Here is a 13829-nt window from a genome sequence, read left to right as displayed (position 1 = left end):
TTTTCTGTATGTGTCTATCAGGGTATACCTTGGAGATTTTTCAACCTCTATGTTTAAGGGTGGTCGTCTGCAGCCACAGACAGTATTCTGTCTCAAATTCTGGATCTCATGCCTTGGGTTTGCAACCTGTAGTGAGTCCAGGAATGAAATGGCTCCCTCCACGCCCATCTCCTCTGTCCCACTCTTCTCACCCTCCCCCACTGCCAGATTCTCCCACTGATCATCACCCTCGTGATCTGCATTCAGGAAGTTTGTTTGTTCCCGACTTTGTTCCTGCATCGAAGTGCTCTAATCTTTCCTTTAGGGGAAGAAAAAAGTGGATTGGACAGAAACTTTGTTCAAAATTAACAATGCTGTAAGCATTCCGGGGAAATCATCTGGAAATCGCTGAACTCAAGGTATTCAGCATTGAAGTGTTCATGAAAGGAAAACTGGTTTGACCAAAATCAGGGTGTGAAAATGGCTTCCAGGCAGCAGCTCCGCAGCTTGACCGAGGAGGTCATTTGTCCCATTTGTCTGGATTTCTTCAGGGACCCGGTATCACTGGAGTGTGGACACAACTTCTGTCGCTCCTGCATCACCCAGAGTTGGGAAAATGGGCAGGGACATTCCTGCCCGGAATGTAGAAGTGAATTTCCCGAAATTAGCCTAAGAGTGAACTGGGCCTTAACGAGTCTGGCCGAGAAAGCTCGAGCATTAAATTTGGAACCGAACAGGGAGGAACGTAACCTTCAATGTGAGCATCATCAGGAAGATTTGAAGCTGTTCTGTGTAACTGAAAAAAAATTGAGCTGTTTAATTTGTCGTGATTCGCGTGAACACGCACTCCACAAATTCCTACCGATTAAAGAAGCAGTTGAAGTCTATAAGGTAAATGAGAGAGAGAAAAAAATATAAACTTACTATCTGTTCACAATGGCATGGTCTAATTCTCTATATTTCTCTCGGATATTAGAATCGGCTGAAATCTTCCATTGATTCTCTCACAGAGAAGAAATCGGCAGTTCTCGAAACAGAACTGACCCAGAAAGGGAAGATTTCCGAAGTGAGGGTGAGGTCTCCCTGTGCTGATTTTCTGGGATCTCGGTTAGTTTTGTTCCCTTTACCGCGGGACATTAATGAGGTTTCACATTTCATTTGGTAGGAACAGGCGAGCAGTCTGCAGACCCACATCACATCCGAGTTCACTAAAATGCACCAGATTCTCACTGAGAAAGAGCAGCGTTTACTCAGAGATCTCAGGGAAGAAGAGGAGAGGATTGTAGAACCAATGGAGAAAAACCTTCAAGACATCCGCCTGAAATTAAGTTCCATTGAAGTGAAGCTCTCAAAGTTACAGAAACAGATGGAGGAAAGGGACGAGCTGATGTTTCTGAAGGTAGGATTATAATACCGGCCAGTGTATTAATCACAAAAAAAGGTGATAACTTTGAATTTAATAAACTACTCTTTTTTTTAATAGAAGCACAATTAACCTAAATTTGTGCTAATTCCTGGATAGTTCTGCTGTTGTCACTGTATTAACTGCTCCCACACTGTCTGCAGATTCTCAGGAATACAATAAATCTTTCGTGAATGAATTGTCATGATCTAGAAACTTATGTGTGGAATTGTTTCCCTGTTCATAAGTGTAATTTTCTTCTGATGTTCACATTGTAATTCAGTTGCCATTTCACAGGGGTTTGTCTCATAAGGTGACTGTGAGATATTGTGTCTCTGAGTGTAGCTGATATTGAGATATAGTATCCGACATATAGACCATCTTAATTAAATCATTAATTCTGCAACACAGAAAGAAACATAGTAAATGAGAGCATGAGAAGGCCATTCAGCCATTTAAGCCTGCTCTGTCATTCAATGTTATTGTGGCTGATCATCCAACAGATGAAAACCTCTTACTTTTTATCCAATTACCTTGAAAATTTGTGTGTTTATTCCCCCATTTAAACTGCAGCATTTAGTTTATATTGTCTCTCCTCATTTTTCCTGCAAAATACTTCACTTGTTGCAATTTCCTCCACATACCCTTTGATCCCTTTAGCCCTAATAACTATATACGTAAAAAAAAATCTTTTTGAAAGCATACAATGTTTTGGCCTCAACCAATTTCTGTGGCAAAGAATTCAACAGGCTCACTATTCTCTGGATGAAGAAACTTCTTCTCACCTCAGTCCTAGGTGGCCAAGCTGGTATCTGTTGACAGTGGCCCCTGGTTCTGAACTTCCTAGTCATCAGGAATATCCTTCCTGCACTTATTGTGGCCAGTGTAAATTTCAATGAGAACCCTCCGCATTCTTCTAAATCCCAGTGAATATAGCCCAGTCTGTCTTCATATATCAATCCTGACATGTCTTAAATCAGTTTGGTAACCTTTGTCGCACTGTCTATAAATCCCGAACACCTTTCCTCAGTTAAGAAGACTAAAGCTGCACTTACTACTCCAAATATGGTCTCACTAAGCTTTGTATAATTCAGTCCATCCTTCCTGTTTAATGGAAGAGTTATCCAATTAATTTCACTGCCCCTGCCTTTTCCTGATGTAATGAGCAAATATCTCCTTTTCACATAATTCTCTCCCAAAAATTTCAACTAAATGTGCTTTCTCCATCATGTTGGTGCAAATCATTAACAATCATTGGTAAATGAAAACCTCTTACTTTTTATCCAATTACCTTGAAGATTTGTATTATTATTCTCCCATTTAAACTGCAGCATTTAATTTATATTGTCTCTCCTCATTGTTCCTGCAAAATACTTCATTTTTCCCTTCTGCATGAAATCTCATTCTGCTCAGTGTCTGTTTGTTTCATTATCCTATCTTCTCCTGAAATTTTTACTATCATGCTCAATAATTGTTGTTTTATTTATTCTAGGAGGAGGCTTGTCAGAAGAGAAGGTAAGGGCATGTTCTTCACTGAAAAATGGCTGAGTTTGTTGCCAGGGTTGTTAGTGGATTTCGTTTCTTCAGACAATGCCATAATTATCTTAAAAGAATTATTAATTGGATAACAATAACTTAATTTATTTTTTAAAAATAGTATAATTTAACCATGTTATTAATAATGGTTTTGAAATATGGTATATCAATAATAGACCATTTTCCAAAAGTTCACAGTGGCCATTTTAAGCTCCAGTCTGCTAGTGAGGTAAATTGACACTGAGCGAGCAACACTTCCTTGCCTAGATTTTCAAGTCTTAGGCCATTCAAGCAACTGCAGGACATCTGATCAATCTCAGAAAGTCAGGTCTTAATGGAGAGTTCTTTTGAATGTTTACGTGATAATGCATTATTGTTTTGTCATGAGCAGCAATTTTCATTTTCTAATGTGTTTAATATATTATGCCATCTGAAGTGCTGCACAGTGGTGTTTGAGACCAAAATGTGACATTGAGTCCTCTAGGAGATGTTAACACTCAGCGGAGTAGGTTGATAGTAAATGCATTAAAGGACAAAAGGGAATTGAAGATGAAGAGTTTTAAGGTGTTCTTTCTAGAGGTTAAGGACTGGGCAGCTGAAAGTCCTGCAACCAATGGTGGAGCAACTAAAATTAGAGATGAATAGAATATAATAGAATTATTGTTGCATGCCCTCAAATAAGTACAGTGAAAAGTTACTTATGGTGCCATCTTGCATGCAATGGTACCTGGGTATAATCCTCAGTTACAGAATAGAGAAATGGAGAAAAACAAGTTACATGACAGCTATACACATTATAACTATATGTCAGAAAAACAAGAATCAACGTTAAAAAGACAAATGTCACAATCTAGCTCCAAGAGCTCTCCCCAGCAGACCAGTTCAGGGGGCTTCCTCATGGCCTGAGTGCAGGCTGCCATCATGCACTTCATTGGGTTGCTTTCTCTCACTCCCACACCAGGCCATTGCCCCCACTCCTGCACTGGGCTGCTGCCACTGCTCCAGGTCAGATGTTGAAGAATTCAGGAGTAGAGGAGAGCAGAGTTTTTGGAGTGCTATGTGCCTCACATATTGCATAATTGGATAGTCAGCACGTACCCAATTTTCAGTTGTTCAAGTATTTACAGCCTTTAGTCTTGTTTATGGGGCAGCAAGTTTTTGAGCTGAATGCCTTTCTTTTTAGAAAAGATTAGATTCCCTACAATGTGGAAACAGGCCCTTCAGCCCAATGACCCTCCGAAGAGTAACCCACCCAGTGCCATTTTCCTCTGACTAGTGTCCCTAGCACTACGGGCAATTTAGCATGGCTAGTTCACCTAACCTGCACATTTTTGGACTGCGGGAGGAAACCACAGCACCCGGAGGAAACCCATGCAGACACAGGGAGAATGTGCAAACTCCACACAGACAGTCATCCAAGGCTGGAATGGAACCTGGGGCTCTGGTACTGTGAGGCAGCAGTGCTAACTACTGAGCCACTGTTTGTTTGTCAGATGTGATGTCCTGCCAACGAATCCATTAGTTTAATTAATCTATTGGACTTTTCTATTGATTTGGGCTTTTACTTTCTTTGTCCTTGTCTTCGTAAGATTTCATTTGCTCAGTTAAAGAAACAAGATTAACTTCCCTGACATGAAATGAACCCAAGTCTGAGAAAGTTGGAATAGCTTGACCATTCATATAATTTCTTTAAATATCCTAATGAAAATGAATTTCACTAGTTATTAATAACACTATTTATTTTTGCAGTACTAAGGAGGCGTACCAACCACTCTCATTAAGAAATACCACCCTGTCTACCGGAAAATTCAATGGTCCTTTACAGTATACAGTGTGGAGAGAAATGATGGACATCATTAGCCCTGGTAAAACTCTTAAAATTAATTTTCCAGATAATGAATTGAGTTGTGAAGATGCTACAGTGGCCTCTATGCCTCAGAAAATTTATTTGCATGACTGGCTGTTAAACCTCTAAACATTTTTATTTCTCATGTTTCTCTTTTCTGTGGTTTCCTTTGGATCAGTGTCTGAAGTTATCTGGCATTTTGCACCAAAATTCACTGGACCATAAACAAAAACAAAGGCTGTAAACATTTAACAACTGAAAGTTGGCAAATTAAGGGATCTGTGTAATGAGAGGAATAGAGCATGAATTCTAATATCCAACACTAAATTTGCAAGGGAAACTAGAGTGTTCCATTTCAAATTCTTTAGAGGATATTATTGACACATTCTCAGGAAGGTGTGTAGACATTGGAGAGGAAAGGTTGGAGGGATAGTTAAGTAGTGCAGAACTCTCCTGTGGCTATCTGTTCTCTAACAAGTATTTTGCTTTGGAAACGATAAGGGGTGATGAACTGTCATAGGAATGTAGTACTAGCAGCCAGGTTTCTGGTATTGAAACTGGTTCTGCCATAATGAGTAGTATGTCAGGTTTCATGCGATTGATTGTCATAGGGACTCTCTAGTCAGGCACAGATAAATTTTTCTGCAGCTGATAGGGAGACATCAGGAGTAATAGTTCCCACCCTGGTGTCAGGGTCAAAGATATCTTGGAGAAGATGCAGAATATTCTCAAAGCGGAGACTGACTAGCATGAGGATTGTTGTAGAAACATCTGTACAAACAACATAGGATGAGAAAGAGATAAGGTTCTGAAGGGAGACTGAAGGAAATGAAGCAGGAGGTCAAAAAGCAGGCCCTTGAGGGTAGTAATACAAGAATTTTGCCCAGTACTACGTGCTAGTGAGAGTAGGAATAGGAGGATAGAGCAGATGACTATATGGCAAAATTGAATACTGCAGATGCTGGAAATCAGTCTAGATTAGAGTGGTGCTGGAAAAGCACAGCAGGCAGCATCCGAGGTGCAGGAAAATCGACATTTTGGGCAAAAGCCCTTCATCAGGAATAGAGGCAGGGAGCCTCCAGGGTGGAGAGATAAATGGGAGGGGAGTGGGGCTGGGGAGAAGGTAGAAATGAGTATAGTTGGTGGATGGGGGTGGGGATGAAGCTGATAGGTCAGAGAGAAGGGTGGAGCGAATAGGTGGGAAGGACAATTGGCAAGTAGGACAGGTCATGAGGATGGTGCTGAGCTGGAAGGTTGGAACTGGGTAAAGAGAGGGGAGGGGAAATGAGGAAACTAGTGAAGTTCACTTTGATGCCCTGGGGTTGAAGTGTTCCAAGGCGGAAGATGAGGCTTTCTTCCCCTAGGTGTCAGATGGTGAGGGAGTGGCAGTGGAGGAGACCCAGGACCTGCATGTCCTTGGCAGAGTGTGAGGGGGAGTTGAAATTATGGGCCACGGGATGGTGGGGTTGATTGGTGCAGATGTCCCTGAGATGTTCCCTAAAGTGCTCTGTGTGATGGCATCCAGTTTTCCCAATGTAGAGGAGACCGCATCGTGAGCAACGGATACAATAAATGACATTGGTGGATGTGCAGGTGAAACTTTGATGGATGTAGAAGGCTCCTTTGGGGCCTTGGATGGAGGTGAGGACGGAGGTGTGGGCACAGGTTTTGCAATTCCTGCAGTGGCAGGGGAAGGTGCCAGGATGGGAAGGTGGGTTGTTGGGGGCGTGAACCTGACCAGGTAGTCACGGAGGGAATGGTCTTTGCGGAAAGCGGAAAGGTGTGGGGAGGGAAATAGATCCCTGGTGGTGGGGTCCATTTGGAGGTGGCTGAAATGTCGACGGATGATGCAGTTTATGTGAAGGTCGGTAGGGTGGAAGGTTTAGGTTGGGTTGGAGTCCAAAGAGGTCATAAGAAAGAAATAAGTCTGAGGCTTGTACAGCTGAAAGGAGGAACATGTCAAGTAGTAAAGGTAGGCAAGCGCAAGACAGAAGACAAGGGAAGACTGATAAATTAGGAAGTGCAAATATTTCAATGCAAGTAGTCTGACAGCTAAGACAGATGAACTCAGGGAATGTTGGGAACATAGAACTGGGATATCATAACTATTGCAGAAATGTGGCTCAGAGAATGATAGGACTAGCTTAAGGATATAGATACTATGGGAAGGATAGAAAATGGAACAAGACAGGAGAGGAAGTTACTTTTTTGGTTAGTGATGACACTGCAGCAGTACTTAGATTAGATTCAGTTCCCTCATTGTGGAAACAGGTCCTTCAGCCCAACAAGTCCACACCGACCCTCTGAAGAGTAACCCACTCCACTCTGACTAATGCACCTAACAACTCTGGAAAATTTAACTTAAGGAGGATACTCCTGAAAGTACATCCAGTGAAGTTATTGGATGGAACTGAGAATTAAGAAAAAGGATGATCTCTTTATTGAGATTGTGCTACAGTCCCCTCAATAGTGAGCAGAAAATTGAGAAGCACTTTTATAAGGAGATCTCATATATCTCAAGAATGAAAGGGTAGTAATGGTCGGGGATTTCAACTTTTTTGTTTATTTATGAGATGAGGGAATAGCTGGTGAGCCCATCATTTATTGCCCACTCTAACTGCCCAGAAAGCAGTTGAGAGTCAACCACATTGCTGTGAGTCTGAAATCACATGTAGGACAGACCAGATAAGGATGACAGATTTCCTTCCCTAAACGGTATTAATGAACTAGATGGGTTTTTCCGATAATTGACAATGGATTCACAATCATCATTAAACTCTTAATCCCAGATTTTTATTGAATTAAAATTGCAACATCCGCCTCTGTAAAGGCATTCAAAATTAGAGGTCATAGGTTTATGTGAGAGGAAAAAGATACAAAAGAGATCTAAGGGACAATGTTTTTACACTGAGGGTGGTGCATGTATGGAATGAGCTGCCAGAGGAAGTGGTGGAAGCTGGTACAATTACAACATTAAAAGGGCATCTGGATGGGTACATGAAAAGGAAGGGTTTAGAGGGATATGGGCCAAATGCTGGCAAATATTACTAGATTAATTTAGGATATCTGGTTGGCATGGACAAGTTGTAATGAAGGGTCTGTTTCCTTGCTGTTCAACTCTATGACCCAATGAGGTTGTCTTGACAGATGAAATTGTGCAAAATAGTATTAAAATCTTTCTAAAACAGGGGTCACTCATTTTAAAATTTGTGAAATCAATTGATTTATTAGCATAAATGCAGTGTCATTGAAATCAATTGATATCAATGATGAAGAAAGCACTGATGACACAATATAGTGAACAATAAAATTGTTGCATTTGGATAATTTGTGAATTTGCAACTTACGTAGTATGGACACTATTGCAGTAGCCAATTACTGCAGATGCTGGAATCTGCAATGAAAACAAGAAGTGCTGGAGATCACAGTGGGTCAGGCAGCATTCATGGAGAGTTATAGAGTCATAGAGATGTAGAGCATGGTAACAGACCCAGTGGTCCCACTCGCCCATGCTGAACAGATATTCTACATTAATCTAGTCCTATTTGCTAGCACTTGGCCCATATCCCTCTAAACCCTTCCGACTCCTATACCCATCCAAATGTCTTTTAAATGTTGCAATTTTAGCAGTCTCCACCACTTCCTCTAACAGCTCATTCCATACTTGCACCACCCTCTGCATGAAAAAGTTGCACCTTAGGACCGTTATAAATTTTCCCCTTCTTATCCTAAACCTATATCCTCTAGTTTTGGACTCCCCCAGCTCAGAGAAAAGAGAGCAACATTGTGAGTTTAGATGACTCTTCAACAGAATATTATTGAATTCCTTTCATGGAATATAACCTTCGAGTAAAAAATGAGGTCTGCAGATGCTGGAGATCACAGCTGCAAATGTGTTGCTGGTCAAAGCACAGCAGGTTAGGCAGCATCTCAGGAATAGAGAATTCGACGTTTCGAGCATAAGTGAAGGGCTTATGCTCGAAACGTCGAATTCTCTATTCCTGAGATGCTGCCTAACCTGCTGTGCTTTGACCAGCAACACATTTGCAGATGGAATATAACCTCTCCATTGTGCTGATCATTTATTCACTAGAATCTCAAATTTCATGATGAAGGACAGATAGCCAAATTAGAATATAATGCAATTTCCTCTTTATTAGCAACTCTTTAGTTCTTATTAACACACTATCAATAAATTATCTGTTTTACAAGAATCTAGATATTACCAGTTCATGAGAATCTGGCCAGCTTTGTTCTGATACGTCTATTCTCTGAGTTCTAAACTTAGTGCCCTCTCTTGGCGATGGTTGGTCTCAAGTTGTCGCTGCTGATGTCTTCGATACTTCTTCTTTCATAACACTTTTTTCCCAGTTTTCTAGCCTATTCAATGTCCTGCACCCTTGCCCAAGACCCTCAGAGTTCTGAGCTAATTTCTCCAACAGCTGTGCAAACAGGAGACATGTGTTTCCATGGTTTTTCTTAAAAATCTTATTTTATCCATTTTGCAGCAGTTGAATAACCTTTAGCATCAGCCATTTGCCTCAGTGGTTAGTCGTCTGATTTTAATTCTTCCTTTCTGGTGTTTTATGTAAGGTTAATATAATTTCCCATCATGCATTGTAGGCTTCAACTCTATTAGCCACAGGCCCATAGTCACCCATACAATATCAACTGTATGAAACATGTATTTTGAATTCTACATCATAAGGAGATGTTAGGAAATAGAAATATTTGATTTCAGTGGAACTTCTAATGCAAATCTCTTTGAGTTCTCAAGTTCAGGACAGTTTATAATTTTGCTTGTTGGGAATGGAGGTAAATGTTGCCCTTTAGGATGAGAAGCTTAAAAGGTCAGTGGAGTAGTAAAAGTACCTTAGTGGCAGAAACTGTTCTTGGTGAAGTGGTATAATGGAAGTTTTCTAAGTAAAATTATTGCAAACAAATTCCAAAAGATGACACAACAGCAATGCCCATTGAGTCCTACCATAGATAATAAGATTCTATGAGATAATGTACACTTAACAAAATGTATGAGTGAGAAAAGACTGAGGATCAAAACTGCAGTTTAAAAACAAATGCTAGTTGATGGAGAAATGTCTACATTGAAATGGGAGGGGGGGGATAGCAGCGTTCAGGAATCAAAGAATGGGAGAAGTTCTCAGAAACTGAAGAATATCCTTGGAACTTTAAAGAAAGAAAGAGAAAAGAGGATTTTGTTTATTTCATTTTATGTCTTTTTATTGTTACGTGTTGACTTATTTCTAAAGAAAGGGTATCTGTTATCATCTAACAAGTTCTGAAGGGATACCTGAGGCTGAACGGAATGAGGAACCAAATGATGAATATATTAACAAAGGGTTGATTGGGATGAATTGTTAATATAAACATGGGAAGCTATTAATCAGTAGATGTGAGTATGAAGGTGTGTAATTAATTGAAATAAAGCTCACACTGAAGTGTGAATTTGAATTAATCCCACCACTTCCCTTTCTATAATTTCCACATTCTGACTCTCTGACAGGATTTGCTTTCTCTCCCTCCCTTTCATTCATTTTTTTCCTCTCCTCTTCCCTGTTCCTCATCATGTGCCCTTTCCCCTCTACCTCTTTCTCTTTTCCCACCTCCTATGCACCATGACAACCCTCATCCACCCCCATCTTTTCTTTTTCATTTCTTTCATTCTGCAGTCCCTCTTCTATACTTCAAGCTTCTGTTGTCTCCTCCCTCCCTTTTCCAGCCATCCCTCCATCTAACTGAATTTTACCCACCCACCTTGTACCTTTTCCCTTCTTTCCCTTAATGACTAATTTTGTTAATTTAACTTTCCCACAGTTCCAGCCTCTCTGACTCTGGATCCAAACACTGCAAATCCCTGCCTAGTCCTGTCCCAGGACCGAACCAGTGCGCAACTCGGAGACGAGCCAACTGAACGTCCGAGAAAAGTGACACAGTTTGATCAGTGTACTTGTGTCCTTGGATTGGAGGGATTCACATCAGGGAGACATTACTGGGAGGTGGAGGTGGGGGAGAAGACTGAGTGGGGCTTGGGGGTGGCCCGAGAGTCTGTGGAGAGGAAGGGGGGTATTGACCCAAGACCGGAGACAGGATATTGGGTTGTGTGGCTGATTCCTGGGAGTGGTTATTTAGCCGGCACTTGCCCCTCATGGATCCGCCTGAGCACAAGCGTGAATCCCTGGAAGATCGGGGTTTTCCTGGACTATGAGGGTGGACAGGTGTCATTTTACAATGCGGACACCATGACCCATCTCCACACTTTCACCCACACTTTCACTGAGAGGCTCTTTCCCTTCTTTCATTTGGGATCAAATGATGACAGGAAAAACTCCGCCCCGCTGACAATCTGTGGAATTAAAGGGCACTGACAGATCCACCTGATAATCTGACCCCATCCTCTTGCCTCCTGCCAGCTGTAACCTGATGGGTGCGGGTCTCAGTGACAGGTGGAGAGAGAAGCCAGGTTAACATTCCGGGAATAAACTCTGTATTGGAACTAGGAACTGAAAGATCAGCAAGGAGCTGTGTAGGGCTGGGGGAGAGAAGTAGGAGGGGAGAAGAAACAAATAGAAGCTCAATTGTAGAGAGGGACTTACTGGGTACAATGTGAGCTGCCGGAACCCGGGGACCTTCCTGCCTGTAATGTTACTCCATGGTTGGATGTTTCAGTGCACGTCACTGTTGCGAGTGCTAGACAATAGAAGCTGCATATCATTTTAAACAATGCAATTAGGTTCGCCATCAGACTTTAGACATAAATCAAAAACAAAGTTTGTTTCATTTTGTCTTTACTCAATGCTCTACATCCTTACTGTTGTAGCAGCCCATGATCTACGGCAGACAAAATGGCCGCATGGGGCTTTTTTTAGCTAACACAAGATCGTCAAAAGGGTTCGACAGTTCCATACAGCAGATGTTCACAGCTAGGTCGGTAGTCTCCATATAGATATACTGGATAAGGTGAAATTCTCCATTGAAAGAAACATAAGGGAAGTTAATCAGGTTTCTGTCAACAGACAGTCCTAAACATACAAACATTTTAATAAGGAGCATTTTTGAAAGGTCTTGTTTACCCACACTCCCAAGCATGTTGTATAGTAAGAAGTAGAAAAAAAATTATGATCCTACTGTATTCTGAATTTTTTAGGTGATTGTAGAATTAGAAAGGCAGACACCAAACTAATGTGAAAAGGTTAGTTGCATTCCTTTAGCAAATGATTCAATGGCAGTAAAGAGAGTTATTGTGTTATTTGGGAAGATAAAGTGATAAATACTCTGAACAAGAGCTCCAAAAAACACCATTGGCACAGGAGGAGGGCAGAGAATGATTTTAAAAAGATAGATCACAACTGGGGTAAATAATTCAACAACTTCTTGCATCCAAAGATCAAAGGAAGGGTGATAGAGATAGATTACAAAATATAGAATGAAGATGTAGTTATGTTCTCTAATTGGTTGTTGAATCTAAACAAGTTTTGCTTAATAGATTGATAAAGTCATAAGTAATTGAAGTTCACTATCATCAGTGGAATTCAAATAAATTACTTTTATTAAGAAAATATAATTAGCAATGGAAAGTGTTTCGAGTAGAAATAAAAAGGATTTATTTTAAAGTGAAACTTTAATTTAAAAATCACTTATAGCATGCAAATAGCTGGGGTCATAAATTGCAAGTTATTTGTTTAATCTCTCAGGCTGAAGTTAGAGAGAGGTTGTCTCAATTTGTCAGCGATGACACAGTAAGTTCATATTAGATTTGTTTTTAAAGACATTATAATAATTGGTAGAGATTTGTGACATTAAAATTAGCATAGAATTTGGAAGAGTTCTTAGTGAAAAGGAACTATTTAGCTAATGGGTAAATAATGCGGTACAGCTGAAAAATGTTTGGGAAGACGTAAAGCTATCAGAAACATTGTAAGATCCCAAAGACAGATGATGGAAGTATCTGGTTAACATCATGAGATTATGGGAGGACCTAGGGCTGTCCATGGAGTTGCCAATCATTGATCATGTATGCAGTGGATTGGATGTATATATTAGGGGGATGTGGCGAACAATGATGTCAATGTTGCATGTAATTATTGTAATGGGAAGGTATAAAAATGTTGTATTTCACTGGAGAATGCAAAGCATAATTGACTTCCGATCTGAACTGTAATTCAGAGGGCATCTGAGCTCCACGTGAAAGCCAGATTCAGGGTGGTCTCTGGCCTCTCCCACATATGTGGCAATAGAGCTCTGAATAAAGATAGCTTGTGCTAAGAAACATAGACCTTAAGATTACTCTTTGATATTTCTCCCTACAACACTTACAAAAGCACTCTCCATGATTATCGACTCCAGGCATACAAGCACTTATTCAAGAAGAATATTTGTTTGGAACAGGCTCTACATCCATCATCACCTTGTGTAGAAACTTGAGAAGGCCCTCCTGATTTGAGATGACAATCTCTGTGGAATCATAGCACAAAATAACACAGAAGGAGGCCATTCAGCCCATTTGACTGCCCAGCACTTTGAAAAGATAATTTGCAGTCCCATTCTCTCACTCTTCTCCTCTGGTTCGCAAATAGTGTTAACCTTGAAGTTTTCATTCACAACTCATTTGAAAGTTGAAATAATTGCCCTCACCTTTCCTTCTTGATAATAAGTTACGGTGTGTAACTTCCTCCTCATACTTTCTCTAGTTTTTGTGCAAATTCTAAGATCCATTTCTGCACCCCAACTGTTATTCTGAAACTGTGTCTCAGCAGCAAGCCAACCTGGACCTCATATTTGTACATAAACACACCAAGCAGTGCTCAGTAATTCTGGCACTACTTCCCAATATAAACACAACCACTGCAAGCAGATAAGTGAGATATATTTGTTTGTGTTCATGTTGTGAGTGTATTTGGGGGTTGACCAGAATATTCTTTATAGTTTTGTATTAGGATAGATGCTTAATTGGAAAGTGTACCTTCTGAAATAGAATTACCATGTACTCCAACTAATATATGTATACATATGTATTTTGACCCTATATAGTTCAGCATTCTGTTTTGTTTC

The 13829-nt window shown here is 40.5% G+C and overlaps 1 protein-coding gene across 1 annotated transcript; it reads left to right on the top strand.

Moving 5' to 3' along the window:
- Positions 1 to 43: 43 nt before the first annotated feature.
- LOC132832828 (zinc-binding protein A33-like) lies at positions 44 to 13051 on the top strand. The gene is made up of 6 exons (XM_060850997.1): positions 44 to 870; positions 956 to 1051; positions 1145 to 1378; positions 2874 to 2896; positions 4667 to 4782; positions 10596 to 13051. The coding sequence occupies exons 1-6, from the start codon at positions 460 to 462 to the stop codon at positions 11144 to 11146; spliced, it is 1431 nt and encodes a 476-aa protein (XP_060706980.1). The 5' UTR covers positions 44 to 459; the 3' UTR covers positions 11147 to 13051.
- Positions 13052 to 13829: the final 778 nt, after the last annotated feature.

Source organism: Hemiscyllium ocellatum, chromosome 35 (genome assembly GCF_020745735.1).
Source record: "Hemiscyllium ocellatum isolate sHemOce1 chromosome 35, sHemOce1.pat.X.cur, whole genome shotgun sequence".
Lineage (NCBI taxonomy): Eukaryota > Metazoa > Chordata > Chondrichthyes > Orectolobiformes > Hemiscylliidae > Hemiscyllium > Hemiscyllium ocellatum.
This window is presented reverse-complemented; position numbering and strand designations above follow the sequence as displayed.